Below are 18,581 nucleotides of genomic sequence, written 5' to 3'. Positions count from 1 at the left end.
AAGACATTTTAGAACATCAGACAGTGTAAAACGTTTTCATCATAATGTTATAAAACATCTTCAGATTAACTTGTCACAATTATTTATCTCACCCCAATTTCCAAGACGTGTTCAGAGTTTAAACTTTGGCACTAAAGTTACTGTATTTGAAAACTTGAGGCAACAAATTAACTTTTTTTTTCTAGAATGCCCGAGTGATGACACATGTGCTTTGAATATGTGTTTAAATACCTCATTTGAATAGTCTTGTTTGAATAAATAATGCATAAAAATACACGTGCTCTTTCCCCAGTCACTTAGTCTGAGCGCCCTTGACTTTTGAAACGCTACCGTGGCGCTTAACAAACTTTAGTAAGCACTCTTAAGTAAAAACCAATTGCAGAGTGTTTTTACGTGTTTATGGGATTCTTATTATAAACACCCGTGGGGCAACGTCCTATGAGCGTAAGCCAGAAAGATCTTAATTATCAGGTAGTGCGAGGGCAAGGACGCGGTGCCAAACCATCGGAAGACATCTGGATCCATACACTGCGCTGCGCTCAACGCCAATAATCGACCAGAAGCACACTATTGAAATTTTTTAGACACATCAGTGTTTTAAAAACAATAACAACTAAAAAAAATACATAAATTACATCGAATTGTGTTACTTGCAGCTACTTTTTAAAAGCAGACAAAAAGTCTTCCTTATTTAAATTATTCATTTTAGATCTTTTTAAAATGCCACATTAAACAAATAATTATTTAATTTAGCCTCATTTGATTATTTGCAACAGACAACCTGCAATGTAGGTTTTAAACGTGATTGTTAAACATACAACCAATAACAAGATATGCGTAATTGCGCATGGGACATCCAACATCACCAAATATCTCCACCTGTTGCCGCAACTTAAAATGATTCGATTCCATGTGAAATACAACAATAATGCAGTCAGAGGCTATTTCCATGAATTCAGAAAAGATAGAGGATATAAAAGTCTCTGCTGACCCGAAATAGGCTGCTGCGTGGGAAAGAAGGATGCAGAGGGCAAAAAGTCGCAGCGGACAGGCAGTCCTCGGAAGCCCGGTGCACATGATGACGGGTCGACGCTGCTCTTCATTGCGCTATCTGTCCGTGTTGAAATCCCAGCTGTGCTGGACAGCTCAACTTCTTAAAGGGGCAGAAACTCATTTTAGCCCTTGGGGAGGCGCGGTCCCGAGAGGGGTGAGGCACGCCAAACTTATTGGATCATCAGTCACTCCGCCCATTGCCAGGGAAACGATATTTCCATACATATTAGCAGGTGCGTTTACCTGCTGAATGGTTCACATTTATTTAGGGCTGATTCAGACAACTTTCCTTTTCTTTCTGATCATTAAAAAAATTAATCAACACTTGCTATAAATACTATTCTTCTTATTTTTTTTCTTTTCTGAGTTCAGTATAAGGATAATGAGTGTCTGTTTACTCTTGTTTAATTTTAACACCTTGTTTACAAACTGTGGCTCCATTCTCATTTCCTCAGCATCATTAACACACTGGCGTCTTTGATGCTGTTGTCATCACTAAGCACAAGTTATAATGAGCTAATCATGACTGATCTTTCATCTCAGTTCCTCTCGCCTCCATCAGTGACTGACCAACTCCACATTTCCCTTATGATGTCACCTTCTTTGTTTAAGACACCCACCTTTATGACGGAGGTGTGCCAGGTGCACTTCCTGCTTGCGAGACATAGGCCTGTTTGTGAAATGTGAAAAATTCGGGTGAATATAATGTTTAAGAGGAGACACAATCATTAGTGTTGGATTCTTGAATAGAGATCCATTTGTTTAGTTTAAAATTGTTTTGAGGTCTTTGAAACAATACAGCAGATAACACTTAAGCTGATACTAAATGTATGAGTGTTAGGCATGTCACTATTTATTAAAATAAGTTTATCTTGTTGACAGTAATATCTTGATACAAGACTCTTGATCGGTGCCACTGTAGATGAAAATATTGTTGTTAGATGAACTTGTATTTCAGGAAGTTAGTCCTTGAGAATGGTATTTTTCACACTCCCAAAAACAAAAAAGTAAACTTTATGGGGCTGTTACTATAACACCAAAATAGAATTATCTTTCCAACAATTGGTCCATTTATGTATGTTAGGTATTTTTTAGGTCTGAATCGGAAAAGGCCCATTTTGGTCATATTTCTTCATCATTGCTGTTGGTGCAACTTGAAAGAAGCTTCAGCCTAAAAATAGAATTAGCTTCATTCATTTAATGGCAGACTCTCCAGGTACCCAGCTTTTATGTTAACAGTACCTTCAAATCGTCACTGCTTACCCAGATGAGTAACTTGTCCCACACTGACCTAAAATTTTGAATGTGCCATCCAAGTACAATCTTCAATGAGCTGCCAGTAGTTGTAGCTTTGTGGCTTCAGTGGATTTGCACTTGCTTGGTTTGTTTTAACTGTAGCACCCTCTGCTGACTGGACTATACTCTGTCTAAATTCTGCAGAATTAATGCAGTAAAACTCAGTGGATCAATGAGAATATATTACACCATCTGGTGGACTATTGATTTTATGTTTTTATGAAATATTCGTGACCAGTAGTAGATCATCAACATTTAAGAAAAAATGACTAATAAATAAATAAGAAAATACAAAGAAAAATGTCAAACAAGTATGTTTAACTAATGTCTTCTAAGTATCAGTGTTATTTTAGTAGGCCTATCACTGAGATACGTTTTATAGGATTTATACATTTAAATATTTGAAATCTATATTTTCCATTTTAATTTTAGTTAAAGCTTTAGTAATTCTGGTGTGTGATTGGTCATTTTTATGATTATTTTATTCACTTTTTTATGATTATTTTTTTAATATGTCTAAATAGTTTTCATAGATGTTTATTGTCCTGGCTACTAGTTGAAATAAAAATAATCTCAAGTTTTTCTCTATTTTATTTCACTAAACGTTTATTTTAATGTCAAGTAAAAAAAACAACAAACAAGACAAAACAAAACAAAAACAAAAAATAATAATAAATGCTTTAGTTTTTTAACTATAATAACCTCACTAAGTGTTTTAAAGGATTTAAGACATGACAAAATATTATTATTATTATTATTATTATTACATTTACATTTAGTCATTTAGCAGATGCTTTTATCCAAAGCAACTTACAAATGAGGACGATGGAAGCAATCAAAATCAACAAAAGAGCAATGATATACAAGTGCTCTAACAAGTCTCAGTTAGCTTAACGCAGGACACATAGCAAGGTTTTTTTTTTAAATTACATAATAAAAAGAAAACAGATAGAATAGAAAAATAATAGAGCAAGCTAGTGTTAGAGGCCTTTTTGCTTTAATGTTAATTGTATAATAAATAAAAAGAGAACAAATAGATAGAATACAAAAAGATAGAGAAGCTAGTGGTAGTTTAAAAAAAAAGAAAACAAGCAGTTAGTAAATAAATAGAGTGCAAGCCTAAAAGGGACACTTTTTTAAAGAATAGAATTAGAATAGAGAGTGCTAGAGTTAGAGGGTCAGATAAAGATTATTATTATTATTATTATTATTATTATTACAGGCGATGTAGGACAAGGCACCTGACACGTTGTAGCATCTTTGCCACTAGAGGGTAACCTCATACAGTACCTATGTTAGCGCTACAGGCTACACTCAAAGCAGCTTATCTGCCTGTCATATATTTATAAAGTCCTCTTCCAACACAACCTTCAGTTCATTTATCCTTTTACTTCATAATTACTCATTCCTCTGGTTAGCGCGCTTCGAAAACATGAGTGTAGCATCAGAGGCATATATTTGCTAAACATATTCAGGTCGACTCATCTTTCATTTTGCATGGGAAGAGGCGGCCTGTACACGCGTACCTCGGCCCTCACGCCCACGATGCAGTCATTGGACGACGACAATAACGGGGTGGGGTTTCGCATACACTTTGGACAATTTGATTGGACAACACTTACGCGAAGGCGGGGCCCATGACGCCACTGTCCTAGGACTAGAGAAAGACGCCATTTTGTTTTTTAGCGGTGAGGTGGAGAACCGGAAAAATTGTAGCGAAACTGCACCAAAAGGTAAATAATGCCGAAACGACACATCTTGCATTGTCATTCTGACGTATGTCATACAGAGGTCTTTTAATTTACCTGTCGTCTACATGTATCTAAGAGAAGCAGTGACTTCGTTTAAAGAATTATAATTTCAGTCAGGGAGGCTAACAGGCTAACTAACGGATGTTTGCTTAGCTGATGTGGAACTGCACAACCAGTTCGCGTCTACTTACCCGAATATACAGACATTTTCAGCGCACCTTTTTCGCGTAAACATTTTTTTTTACCGTCTTCAAAACTGTATAGTTCCTCCGGAGTGACTGGAGTAAATAAGTAGCAGTGAAGTAAACAGTGGAGCGATCTAGTTATCTCGCCTGCGCCCTTAGCAAATAGCAGGCGACAAGGCGTCGCTCGCGACACAAGCAGAACGCTACCTTCATAATGAACGGCTCCTACGCTGACAGTCTGCATAGATTATGAGATCTAGTTTGTCTCTTAGCTAGCAGTGTAAACATAAATGAATGAGGAATTGAACGAATTAATAGATCACAGTGACTCAAAGTCAGCATTACAGTTACTGTGCGTAATCTGTTAGTGCGAATGATTGTTAGGCCGTGTTTCTGAGATCGTTCCTTACGTCGTTTCTATCGCTTTATTTCAAATGTGAAGTGTTGCGTCTGTTTTTACGAGTTCACCAGAAATTACGTTATGCCTGTATAATTGTTGGTAACCTTATGCATGTCTAAAGCGGTTTGCTTTTTGACAAGCGAGAACAGGATTGATCCAGTCTTTTGCATCATAAAAAAATGAGAAAACAGAGTATGTAAAAAAAAAAAAAAACAGTGATAGGATGACCTCTTTCATTTGTCTGCAGAACTAGCAGGTGTCAAACACCAGTTTTCCACTGTAATGTATGAAGGAGTTGATTCACTCGAAGTGTAGTTGTAGTTCGCTGTAAATGATGATTCTTTTAATATCCATTAAGTTCTAGGTCAGATGAGAAAACTGGATCTGTTTTTATACTTGTGGTTGTACCGCTTCTGTTGAATTGTAAGGTGTTTCGTAAGCAGCCTCCCAGTCACCCTGATTGTGAATGACTGGCGTGTTGATTTCTAGTTAGGAAGCATTTCTCGCTATAATTGGCTGTCTGTCGCAACATTGAAGCTGTGGATGGGATCAGATGTTGACATGTGATTTTTTGTTCCCTCTTGAATCTGTAATGCTCTCACTTCCTAGTATGCCTGATAAAAATGGGTTGTCATAACCATTTCAGTCTTTGATCTTTTTGCACGTTTGAAGAGCATTTTCATTCTAATATCTTGCATGTATCAAGAGTGTTTAATCTCACTTGATTGACTCATTGGAGATCTGGATGTATTTGACACCTGGTTTTTTTTATTTTTGTTTTTTGTACATTATCTAAAAGTACATGTTTAAGGTTATGATTAATTAGCTTGGTGACTCTGCTGGATGGGAAGGTGTTGATTTCTCTCATGAGTTGTTCGTTTGCCAGAGTTTGTAAAGCATTCTGTCTTTCATGCATAACTTTATTCATCAGTATTTAGATTGACTTTATTAAGGTTTTCTATTAAAAGCTAAGTCTTAAGAGTTTCTGTTTAAACATTTGTAAAACTGTTGTCACTTTTTTTCATTTTCATTCCCAAATATCAGGAATGTTGTTTGCTGATACTCCCTGCAGGGAAAATAAACATTTTCTGTGTGTAACATGTTTAGGGAAAGTCAGTTATAGTAAATGTTAGCAGACAGCTGCTGGAGTTACACAGGAGAAACACAATTTACACTACTGTTCAAAAGTTTGGGCTCAGTGAGATTTTTTTTATGATTTAAATAATCTATTTAGCCAGGATGCTGTAAATTGATCAAAATTCAGATTAAACTTATATAATGTTACAAAAGATTTGTTTAAAACAAATGCTGTTGTTTTGAACTTTCAGTTGATCAAAAATTTAAAATAATAATGTTCCTTGAGCATTAAATCAGCATATTTCTGAAGGATCATGTGACACTGAAGACTGTAAGGATGCTGAAAATTCAACTTTGACATCAATGGAATAAATTAGATTTTAAAATAGAAAAGAGTTCTTTTAAATTGTAATAATATTTAACAATATTACAGTTTTATCAAATAAATGTAGCATTGGTGAGCAATAGAGATTTCTTTCAAAATCATTAAATAAAACTTACCAACCCCAAACGTTTGAATGGTAGTGTATGTGACTGTTACTCTGCATTTAAGTATTAAACTGAAGACTTCAGAGTAAGAATGGGGTCATTATTTAAGCTTGGGCTTAACCTTAAATGCCATCAGTTTCAGCATGACTAGTTCAGTCTGTTGTAACCAGTGGAAACAACAACAGAAAAAAAGAGTCTGCAATACTCATCACATCTGATGCATGATTTTTAAATGTGTTGCTGCACAGAGGGACAAAGTGAATCACTGTGGAGAAAGAGCAAACTTTCACTCAACAACCATTTTTTTTAAATGTTAAGACATGGGTATTGAAACATATTACTGGCATCATATATATATTTTTTATTTAATCAAGGCTTTGTAGACTGATGATCGAGGTAATCTTCAATATAATGTGTGAGGATCTAGCTTTATTTACACAGGACAGTGTTTAGTGTACAGTTATGACTACAGCAACTTCATTAGCAAGAGCTTCTTGTTTCACCTTTTCTGCTCAATAATTCAACTTCTTTGGTTCTTGTAAATAATTGATGTGGCTTAATTCGTTGCTGACATTCCCTATGGCCGATTAAAAATCTTTGAATTGGTCCATTGTTTTTCCAAAACGTCTGGTCTTACCTTTTCTTTCTTTATCTGAAACACACATCGACCATAATGCAACCCAACTGACTGATCAGTGAGTCAATCTGTGAAAATACGTGCAAGTTACAGAATGAGTCAGTTTTTTTTGTAGCACTTCCTTGTATTTGCAGGGACTTCTTCCAATGATGTGGCCCCTTGTAGAGCACATCATTTAAACAAAAAGGGTGTTTTTCAAATAGTTTGAGGCTTATGTAATCATTTTGTTCTGTTGGGACTTTGTTTTAACTCTGGTGTCACTGCATTCTGAAGCCCCACCTCTCTTCTTTTTACCCAAAGGACACTGCTCTCACAATCTCACTGGGTGTGTTCTCACACCATTCTTAGCGCCTAACTTTTGTGCCACAATTAGACTCGGTAGACTAGACAATGTACATTCCTTCAGATGAAGTACTTGTGAACGACATCTTTTTATCTTTTGTGCAGCTGCAGTCTTCTGAATTATTTTTGCACAAAATTTATTTTGTATAGTGTAGGGTATTGCTGCTTCACAATACAGTACACATCATGATACACGTCACAGTTCATAATGTCACTGCTTCATGGCGTTATAATTAAATCATAATTGAAACAGTGGAAAACGCATAAGTGAAGCTCAGTGAATCAGATTCAATCTCTCCCGCAAGTTTGCTGCACTTTTGTCAAAAACGGCGAGTCTTTCTGGACTCGGACTCAATGGTTTCAGAGTTCAGGCTTTAGATGACCTTCTTTATTAACTGCTGAAAATTATAAATTAAAATATGCAAAGGCTGAAGTAGCAATGTAATAAGTAGACTGATGAATGATTGTATCAGTACAGCTCTTTTGTATATACATTTTTCAAACACTACAGGTTTTAAATCAGATTAACAAGGTAACCCATCTATTGCATGAAAACAAACAAATGTAGGAATTATTATGGTTGGCGGTTTATAATTCTTCAGACATGTCCCATGTCATTTAGGCACAAGAAAGGAGAGATGGACTGACAGTCTGAATAGGGATATGGCGGCTTCATTGTCTAAAACTGTAGTTTGTCGCTTGAGTTACAGTTGGGATTAGAGTGTAACTCAGTCGATGGGGACCAGGATCTCCAGTGTTCTCTCTCTCTGTGTCTCTGATTAATTCAGAGGGCAGGTGTCTCGTCTTACAGGTTTGTCAGGTTTCTGGTTACCTCCTGTACTCTTCTTTCCACCGATGGCATCTTGCATTCACCTCATCACTGCTGGGCCTTTTGTTTCTCTGACTCTCCTCCCTCCTCTTTTCTCTTCACATGGTGAATCAGCCTTGACCTACACTTGTTTCCCCAGAGTCAGATGTGGTTGAACCATAACAAGCATTCATGGCACATTGAACGCTTAATCAGTTCCTGTGTAAATGATTGTGGATTGTGTCATTTGGGTCTTTAATTTCTTTCAAATGAGTGCTATGCATTTATTTAGCAGATACCTGAATTTGCAACCTACGGCAGAGTGATTTGGGGTTGAGTGCTTTGACTTGAAGCATCACCCCTTGCAGGGTTTAAGCTTTTGTTTTTTCAGTCTCCACCCTGATCATTTCTATTATGTGACACCATCTTCAGGCAGTCAAAATATTGTTTGCCAGTAGTAATGAAGTTGCTGTTGTTTTTTTTCGGTCAGTAATGATTTGGTCAATTTCAATTGGACAGTGACTTGAGTGAGGCATTTTTCTGCTCTATAGACCTTATGTAGCTAGTTGTTTTCTGTCTTCCTTTTGTATTTCCACGATGTGAAGGTAAAGTTGTATGAATTTATGAATTAATCGCTTGTTTTAAAATCTTATTGGTCTACTGACATTTATGACATCTGCTTCAAACATTAAAATTAGGGATGCTCCGATCCGCCTTTTTTGCCTCCGATACCGATTCAACGCGACCAGGGTTTAAAGGCTGAACGAATGACTGACAGCCACAGCGGAGAAAAGAGTTTGTGTGAACTTTAATGTAAGGACTTAAATATTCATATGTAGCTCACATTAAGCTATCGTATGGCTTCAGAAGTAACAGAATAATTCGCACAATCGAGAAAAGAAAAAAAAATAAATAAATCTCGGATTTGGATCGGCTCTCTCCGACCGATACCCGATCCGAGAAAAATGGCACTATCGGAGCTGATACCCGATATGAATATCAGATCGGCGCATCCCTAATTAAAATGCACATGAAATCTTTTGTTAAAGTTTATCCACTTCACCAGCTAATTACTCTTCAACAGTGATGCTATAGGGCTACCGCAAAAACAGAAGTTCAAGGACAAAATTCTAAAGATGGCTGCGCACTTGTTTCTCTGGCGAATAAGATCTAATTCCATCTGCCTTCTCTGTTCTCTGCAGATCCGCCACCATGGGGAATATGTTTGCAGGCCTCTTTAAGAATCTCTTTGGGAAGAAAGAGATGAGAATTCTGATGGTGGGCTTGGATGCTGCGGGAAAGACCACCATCCTGTACAAACTAAAACTGGGAGAAATAGTCACCACCATCCCCACTATCGGTCTGTGATTCTTGCAATTTTACCATGCTTTCTTTCTCAGTTTTCCTAATTTCAGACTAATAAAATGAGTGCTGCTGTTTTATTTCTCTCAGTGTGCTTGGTTCTGGAAATGTTATTTTCTCCATGGGCATTTAAAAAAAAAAAAACATCAATAAAAAGCTATAAGGCATGAATAAATTCAACCGGCTCGAAAATCAGTCATTAGATAGGCCTACTTTGATTTGAAGAAAAAAAAAGTTTCCTGTATTTTTAACTTTTATTTTACTTTTATCCATTGCCCCTCCCCCATCTCATTCCATCTCTTTGTGTCCTATCTTATCTCTCTATCCCATCTCTTTCTCTGCTGTCTGTGTGTATATATGGTAAAATTCTTTGCCCTCGGGCTGTAGTGTTATTAGAGCGGGGCCCCAGCATGAGACACAAGAAGTTCATGCCTTTTCACCCTCATTCCATCTGTCCCTCTTTTCTTTGAGCCAGTGTTTAACTTGTCCCCTTTTCTCTTTGCAGGTTTTAATGTTGAGACGGTAGAGTATAAGAACATCAGCTTCACTGTGTGGGATGTGGGCGGTCAGGATAAGATCCGGCCGCTTTGGAGGCACTATTTCCAGAACACACAAGGTGAGTGTCCACACATACACACAGAGAACCAGGTACTGAGCAACTCTTGAGTGCATACTTCAGTCTGTCACTGTTATTTCCACAGGCCTGATTTTTGTTGTGGACAGTAACGATAGGGAGCGAGTGAATGAGGCGAGGGAGGAGTTGACGAGGATGCTGGCAGAGGACGAGTTGAGAGATGCCGTGCTGCTCGTCTTTGCCAACAAACAGGTAAAAGAGAGAAAAACTAAATTCTTTAAACACAAGTAGCATCAGCAGTCCAAGTATTCAGGTTGATGTCATGTATGACTGTTTCATTGATTGGTCTGGGTATCAATACAGTTGTTCTGATTTGATTGAATTCTGATTCGCCAGCTCTTAATCAAATTCTGTTTGGATTTGATTAGATTTCAATTAAGGTATACTAGTTTCTTTCTTATCAAGGTATATTTCACATTTATCGATTTTGCTTATACTGCTGTTCAAACGTTTGGAGTTAGTTTTTTTTATTTTATTTTTTTAAGAAATTAATACTTTTAGTTAGCAGGCATTTTATTCAGCAGCATTAAATTGATCAAAAGTGAGAGTTAAGACTTTTACATTGCAAGGAAAGATTTCTATTTTAAAGCTGGTTTGGAAAATGGATTCATGGTTTACTCGCTTATATAAATGTAGTAAATCTTGAACACAAAAAAGTTACGTACTTCAGCTTTAAATAAATGTTTCTTTTGAACTTTTTATTTATCAAAGAATACTGAAAAAAGTATTACTGGTTACACAAAAATATTAAGCAGCTGTTTTTAACATTGATAACTTTTTTTTGTTTTGTTTTTTGAGCACCAATTCAGCATATTATACTTATTTCAGATTTGCTGCTAAAAATCTAGCTTCGTCACAACAGGAATAAATTGCATATTAAAATAGAAAACAGTTCTTTTAAAATGTAATGTAAGCATAAGAGACTTGACCCCAAAATGTTGATTTAAGAAATTCCCTCGCTGTAGATTAAATGCACCAGTGCTTTAGACTGATTCAAACCACTAACTCATCTTTTTTAACTACTACACTGGCCACGTTTTTGGTTAGGTTGTTGATTCATTAAAATTAACTGGCCCATATGAGTCATTAAATTAGTTCAGCAGAACACAATGACATCTGCAGGACAGGCAGCACATTTTCACAGACACAACCAGTAAAAATAGGCATAGCCAGAAAGATCTTGGGTTTTTATGAATCAGTGTCGAGCAAATCCAAAAAGATATTTTTAAAAAGCTCAGTATTTGACTGCATTGCTCTTTCCATCTGTTGCGCAACAGGACCTGCCCAATGCGATGAACGCAGCCGAGATCACAGATAAGCTGGGCCTTCATTCCCTGCGTCATCGTAACTGGTACATCCAGGCCACCTGCCACCAGCTCGCTTTCCCTACTGCTGTCCTCAGTCAAGCGCGTTCAAGAACAAGCCTGTGAAACCTTTCGTTTACACAAAGTCAGTTTGTACAGCGTCTTAAACTATTGCCTGTGGGGAAGAAATCATTTGACCCTGTGTGTCTGCTTTGTTTTTTTTTTTGTTTTTTTTGGGTCATGCTGATCATCCAATCAGATCCCAGGCACTAACTAACAGCCTTACATGTGTTTTGATTGCCATGTAAGAGACGACTGCAGAAGTTATGAGAGTTTGTGGGAGTATGGAGGGAGTGAGCGCCTTCTGCTGGAGCAGCGAGGCCTTTTGCGAGCTGCTCCCACTCCAGTGATTCTTCTTTTAGCTCTTTCTTTCTTTTCTTTTTTTTTTTATTGTTGCGATTATTATTTTTTGGTTATTATGGTCTCTTTCAAGTTGTCCTGCATCATATGTACAGTCAGAATCTCATGAGTGTTCAGGTGAGGCCACTAAGGGCTTTTTGAGATGCATTCATTCTCCCTATTGTGATCTAAAATTGAGGCGCCTGATAGATAGATGAAGATCCAGGCACATGTGTGACTGATCCAGAGTCACCAACGAGCTCCAGTGGTTCCTCGGTTGGTATGAGAGAATTGCAGAACAGCTGCAGGTCAAAATGCAAACTCCTCCAGCCAGCTTTAGTCCTCCCTCTTCCATTTCTCACATTCTTTCCTCCTTCCTTGTTTCTCTTCATCGGTCGATGGCTGCTCTACCTGATGCACCAGTTCATTTTGAAACACGTCACTGATAGAATAAAACACCAGCAGAGAGATGTTCGCTTTGAGGACGTGTACACGCATCTTGTAATAATCCAAAACTGACAAAACACGTTTTGTTTTCCTTCATATTCCAAAGGCAACTGCAGTGTTGAATACAGCATTGAACATTGTGCTGTAATGATCGCAGTGGTCCTAACCCTGTACTGACCTCTCACAAGGGAATAGGTGATGTTTCACAATGTGTGAAACTTGATAGCAACATGAATGCATTTTATTCGTTTGTTTTCTTCCCCCTTTCTTTGTCTGTCACCAAAATTCATGTTTCATAACTCTAAATGTGTTTTGGCCTTTTAGTTATTCTGATACAGATCTACTGTAGTAGATAAAGATTTATTTGAATAAGCAACATCTATGACAAGTAGTTAAAGTGTATGAGTATGAAAATGTATTTAGCTTGCAGATTTCATTTAGCTATCCTATGTTCAGATGTGAAGCTTTAATTTCAAAAACTCTGTAAAATAATAGCAAGGAACGTGTGCACGTTTTTCTTTTACTGAAATGGTTTTTGTTTTTAGCTTCTTTTTTTAAACCCATCTTGTAACATCTGATAAATGCACTATAATAAAGAGATCTCTATTACATTTGATTTGTTGTTCCTTTATTTTACAACTTCTATCGATATTCAAATCTTAATGGGTCCTATTGGTGGAGCTTTGGTGTGGTTATGTCATACACTAGTTCATCTGCAGGTGGTGCTGTGGAACTGATGCGGACAAGGCAAGAGTTGCATAGTTTTCAAATTGACAAATACATGCCTTATAACAGTGGTTCTCAACCTTTTTTTCCACTGGGCCGCACTATGGTCCAAGTGCAAGTCTCACGGGCCGCACGCATATCATTTACATATTATGTCACCAATACAAACCAACCAGAATTATTATAGCCTAAATATTATGATATGTAATCGATTACATTAATTGAAATAATTATACTCACCATTAATAAAACACCTGATACTGTCGGGAGCTGACCAATTTTGTGAAATTCGGCTCGAAAGGAGTAACAGCACAATGAAGTTGCAGTCTGTAAGACGCGCACGGAAGCGTGACTTGACGCGCGACATTGCAGAAAATGTGAGTTCACAAATGTAGCCTATGTTGATCCAAATATGGAAAGCATTTTAGAATTTAATAATCTGAGGTTCTCTCCAGAGATGTTTTGCCACATTTCTGCAATTAAAGATGATTGCTGCATAGTATGGGTGTTTCCTTTTGCCCGAACTACAGCCCTGCATTTCAACCCGGGCCCGACGGGCCCCGACTTTTTTACGCCCCTCGGGCCGAAAAACAAAAACTTATATTTAATGACCAAAAAATGCTCCAAACGTTTTTCTAAATTAACTAAAAAAACGAAACGAAATATAATCACTTTGCCATTACATACAAAACTGAAATATTTTATAGCTGAAACAGTAGTAGGCTATAAGCTGTTTTGAGAGAAGGGGGAAAAAAGACGGGCTCGGGCCGGTAATTCTGATAAGCTGTCGGACAAGGGCCGGGCTAGGGCCTATATTTGAGGCCCGTGCAGGGCTCTAGCCTGAACATCTTCAAGTGAGTGGCGGGGCAAACCGAAAGTTGATGCCGAAAGTCCAGCACTCTCCTACCTTCACTACTGCTACTACTCTTGTTTGTATGTGTTCCTTCGCTGGCATTTTCCACATTTCGTTTTTCTCCCTTAATAACAAATGTGTCCATTCTGATGCTCAATTTGACCGAACTAATGGCTGCTGATGACTATTTGAATTGAATTCTGCCAAAGTGCGCTCTTGTAAGTGTTGCTTAAGTGCGTAACGTTAATTACGTGAGTACAGGTCTGCTCATGTCTGAAAACAATATATGAAAAACAAAATTATTTTACATAAAAAAATTATAGCTTATATTTGTTTAGTACATTTTTAAATTAATATAAAAACTAAAATGAATTGTAAAACTGAAAGTTATTTTTTTAAATTGTGTTCAGCATGGTGGGCCGCATTTGAATTCGTGACGGGCCGCATGCGGCACGCGGGTTGAGAACCACTGCCTTATAAAGACATCAAGTCAACATTTCAAAGTTTTTGAGCTTTCATTTATTTACCTTAACAGTTTGCTTACATTTTGCTTCACTGTCCAGTCTCTTTGATATGTGGACATACAGGAACCATACAGGTCATAACGAACCACTAATACACATTCTAGTACTGTAGAATAACTTCAAATAACCTTTATCTCAAACCTGTCATGAACCAATCCTGAAATCTTAAATATCCTATAGGGGTCTTTTCATGAATGAAATACGTGTTTTGCACATATGACCCAACAATTCAGTGAAGTTAACGGTTCACATTTTATTTCTTATTAAACAAGTGAGCTACCGCACCATATTTTTGACCCTGAAAATGTTAACATATTTGCTTGTATTATGAATGCATGTTTATTCAAGAACAACTTGGAGAATGAATTAAAAGTTCTGGATAAGACTCTGGTAGCTTTATTTACATGGTAAAAAAGGCTTTACATTGCCAAAGCATTGGTAACACTTATGTACTGAAATAAAAGAAAAAGTTGTGCAATTCAATTCAAGTTTATTTGTACAGCGCTTTTCACGATACAAATCATTGCAAAGCAACTTTACAGCAAATTAAGTTTCTACAATATTTAGTAGTAGCTTATCAGTGGTGACTGTCAGTCAATGTACATATGGCAGAAATGTACGGAAAAATCAATTAAAGACGTAATAAAACAGACGATGAACACTATTAACAGCAATTATTATATGATGCAATCAAACTTATAGCAAAATTTGGTAGTTCTGTATGTTGTTTCAGGGTTGGCATCATCTGAGGTCCTCTGAGGGGTTGGCATCATCTCTTCTCAGGTGTTCTGGATCCAGACTGAAGCTTGTGTAAATCCTAGTTACCACGGGATGTCAATCCCGTGGCAAAAACAGAGAAACAAATAGACATAATTAGCGTAGCTGCTGTTCCAACCAAGCAAAATGTATTTGTTTAACCCAAACTAAAGAATAATAATGTGCATTTGATCAGATATAACTGCAGTACAAGATTATGAGATGCATTATTTGAATGCTTGGCCAAAGAGATGTGTCTTTAATCTAGATTTAAACAGAGAGAGTGTGTCTGAACCCCGAACGTTATCAGGAAGGCTATTCCAGATGTGCACACCATTATAAAGATGGCATTAGTTAAAGAGGAGTGCAAGGACATGACCGTTGCAGAGCCATGATGAATGTGGAAGCCACACACAGAGCTTCCATTTTAAATAGTCATAATGACTAGTCTATAGCATGAGCTGCTGGGACGAACTCCAGCATCCTAGTAGTTGGAAGACGAATGGATTTAAGGATTATGGGGGTGAGGTGGGCCTATTTAACTACGATCAGTGTTTAAAATGGTACTGTGGTAGGTAACAGAAAACATGGCAGTGAGAAAACCCAAGAGAAATAGACCGACCACACACACACACACAGGCTTGATGCTGTGACAACAGAGCTTAATGTTCAGCAAATCTTATAGTTAAGACAGTTACATACCCTCTTATATTCCTTATGTTCTTTGCTGCTTAAGCATGTCCACAAACAATTGGTTCTGATACCCAAATTTAAGACTATACTCAAAATGGAACCATTGCAGATCACCTACCATTTTCTTAGCCTAATTTTTCAATATGTTTGCAGTTTCCTTTAGGCCATTGTTCTGGAGAATTCTAGTTGACTAAAACTCTCTAAAAGGACTTGCCTATATTTGGTTGCATCCAGGTTGTCCTTGATGCTAATACGCTTTCCAGTTACTCCTGTTGAAATGAATACATGATGCTGTCACCACAGTTATGTGGGGAAACTATATTTGGTTTGTACCCAATATAGCACTTTCCTTTCAGGAAGAAAGTTCAAGGGTTTGAAAATCTTTCTTCATTTCTACACCCCACAGACAGCAGGATTGATGTATGCTCCTATTTCAGTTATAAAAGCTCAACTGAGCAAAACTCTCAAACTGGAATTAATGATGCCATCGAGCAATTGAACACAGGTGGACTCGAATGAACATTAGGTCGTAGGCCTACCCTGTTAAGGTAATTAGAACAATCACTCAAGATGAATCACTTCATCCAGTTTACACTGTTAAACCAAAGGGCTTGAAACTAACATGAATTTCAGCTATTAATTTTAAAGTTGGCATTAAATGAGTCTGCTTAAGACTTTTAAGACTTTTCTTTTAGAGCGGATTGCAAATCTTCAATACTTATCTTGCTGGATCTGTCCGCTGCTTTTGACACGGTTAACCACCAGATCCCCCTGTCAACCCTATTGGCAAAGGGCATCTCAGCTTCAAAGTATCTTGGAGAGGTGAGGTGTCCAAGTCGCAACATCTAACTACTGGGGTGCCTCAGGGCTCAGTTCTTGGACCACTTCTCTTCTCTGTCTACATGGCATCATTAGGTTCTGTCATTCAGAAACATAGCTTTTCATACCACTGCACTGCTATGCTGATGACACTCTACCTCTCATTCCATCCTGATGATCAGACGATAGCTGTCTAACATCTCAGCTGTCACATCTCAGCTTGTCTAACAGACATTTCTTGTTGGATGACAGACCATCACCTTCAACTCAACCTTGCCAAGACAGAACTGCTTGTGGTTCCAGCAAACCCATCGTTTCATCACAATTTCACCATCCAGTTAGGCACATCAACCATAACTCCTTCAAAAACAGCCAGAAACCTTGTTATGATTGATGATCAGCTTACTTTCTCAGACCACATTACTAAAACTGCCCGTTCCTGCAGATTTGCTTTATTCAACATCAAGAAGATCAGGCCCTTTCTTTCAGAACATGCTTCACAACTGCTTGTTCAAGCTCTTGTTCTGTCCAGGCTGGACTATTGCAATGCTCTCTTGGCAGGTCTTCCAGCCAGTTCTATCAAACCTTTACAAATAATCCAGAACGCGGCAGCAAGATACATTTTTAATGAGCCAAAAAAGAATGCATGTCACACCTCTGTTTATCAATTTGCACTGGCAAAGAAGCACAAAATCACTTTTACGGACTTTTAAATTAAATGTTCCCTCCTGGTGGAATGACCTGCCCAACTCAATCCGAGCAGCTAAGTCCTTAGCCATCTTCAAGAATCAGCTAAAAACACATCTCTTCCATCTTTATTTGACCCTCTAACTCTAGCACTCTCTATTCTAATTCTATTCTTCTTCAAAAAACCCCCCCAAAAAACCCACTTGTCCCTTTTAGACTTGCACTCTATTCATTTGCTGCTTGTTTTCTTTAAAAAAAAAAAAAATCTAACACTTGCTTTCTAATCTTTTTGTATTCTATCTGTTTTCTTTTCATTTATTATACAATTAACAAAAGCAAAAAAAGACCTCTAACACTAGCTTGCTCTATTCTTTTTCTATTCTATCTGTTTTCTTTTTATTTATTATATTATTTAAAAAACCCTTGCTACGTGTACTGCGTTAAGCTAACTGAGACTTGTTAGAGCACTTGTATATCATTGCTCTTTTGTTGATTTTGATTGCTTCCATTGTCCTCATTTGTAAGTCTACAATGTAAATGCTTAAAGTTGGTCCATTGTGTCTGCTTTGCCCCTTTCTTACAATCAACCTCCATCTCAATTCAGATCTGCCTCCATGCAATAGCTATTCTGCTCATTATTTTGCTGCATTTCCTGTATATTGGTGACAAAAACACAGTTGTTCAGTCATTGCATCATTCAATGCTCACATGAGCCAGTCTCCATCTCCCATTAAAACTGCACCTGTATGAACATCCAGTTTTCATCTTCATCTCTATTTTTGGTCTCTACTGCATTGTTCTGCACCCTCACGGTACTCCACCCATCTCTCCTCCCTGCATTTCCTTATCCACATGACTGATATTTGGGATGATCGCTGGATAATGACTTCCAGTGGACCAATTGTGATAATTTAATTGTACGCTTTGATGTTTCCTGGGATCTGCTCGGCTAAAAGATGTTAATTAGCATTATCGAAAAGAGGAGAGACAAGGAGGGATTTCACGCTAGATACTCTTCCCACTAGACTTGGTGTGTGTAATCAGAAGGTTAATACAGTATTCTCATACTCCCTAGTGTGCTCCATTAACACCTACATATACTAGACTCTTTGACTGGAGCATATATTAATCGACAGTACTGGCAAGTCTTTAGCCTCAGTAAGTGATGTTTTATTAACAAGTTTCGGGAGGAGCGCGCGCAGATAATTAACACGGCCAGTTCATCATCAGTAATTACACCTTCTATCCAATCAGCATCGGACAGCACGCCAAATACGCATAACCTTTACTCTGTTCATTATATGTAAGTGTGAACTCGTGAAGCTTACTGAGTTCAGGT

The 18,581-nt window shown here is 37.6% G+C and overlaps 2 protein-coding genes across 2 annotated transcripts in view; one reads left to right on the top strand and one right to left on the bottom strand.

Moving 5' to 3' along the window:
* The window catches only part of LOC107654519 (protein Wnt-9b-like), a 26,512-nt gene extending 25,388 nt beyond the window's left edge, over nucleotides 1–1,124 (bottom strand). Inside the window, exon 1 of the mRNA XM_016441617.1 lies at nucleotides 992–1,124. Coding sequence (XP_016297103.1) covers nucleotides 992–1,077 — 86 coding nt within the window. The 5' untranslated portion in view covers nucleotides 1,078–1,124. The remainder of the gene's footprint in view (nucleotides 1–991) is intronic.
* A 2,860-nt stretch (nucleotides 1,125–3,984) lies between these two features.
* LOC107654458 (ADP-ribosylation factor 1-like) lies at nucleotides 3,985–11,464 on the top strand. The gene is made up of 5 exons (XM_016441528.1): nucleotides 3,985–4,082; nucleotides 9,241–9,398; nucleotides 9,906–10,016; nucleotides 10,102–10,226; nucleotides 11,312–11,464. The coding sequence occupies exons 2-5, from the start codon at nucleotides 9,251–9,253 to the stop codon at nucleotides 11,462–11,464; spliced, it is 537 nt and encodes a 178-aa protein (XP_016297014.1). The 5' UTR covers nucleotides 3,985–4,082; nucleotides 9,241–9,250.
* The last annotated feature ends 7,117 nt before the right edge of the window (nucleotides 11,465–18,581 follow it).

Source organism: Sinocyclocheilus anshuiensis, unplaced genomic scaffold (assembly GCF_001515605.1).
Source record: "Sinocyclocheilus anshuiensis isolate Anshui unplaced genomic scaffold, SAMN03320099.WGS_v1.1 scaffold419, whole genome shotgun sequence".
NCBI classification, from domain to species: Eukaryota; Metazoa; Chordata; class Actinopteri; order Cypriniformes; family Cyprinidae; genus Sinocyclocheilus; species Sinocyclocheilus anshuiensis.
This window is presented reverse-complemented; position numbering and strand designations above follow the sequence as displayed.

Bases quoted from the DNA above. Each gene is read 5' to 3' on its own strand.
- LOC107654458 (XM_016441528.1), top strand. From the start codon at position 9,251: ATGGGGAATATGTTTGCAGGCCTCTTTAAGAATCTCTTTGGGAAGAAA. The intron at 10,017-10,101 runs GTGAGTGTCCAC...TTATTTCCACAG, and splicing joins CTATTTCCAGAACACACAAG to GCCTGATTTTTGTTGTGGAC. The intron at 10,227-11,311 runs GTAAAAGAGAGA...GTTGCGCAACAG, and splicing joins TCGTCTTTGCCAACAAACAG to GACCTGCCCAATGCGATGAA.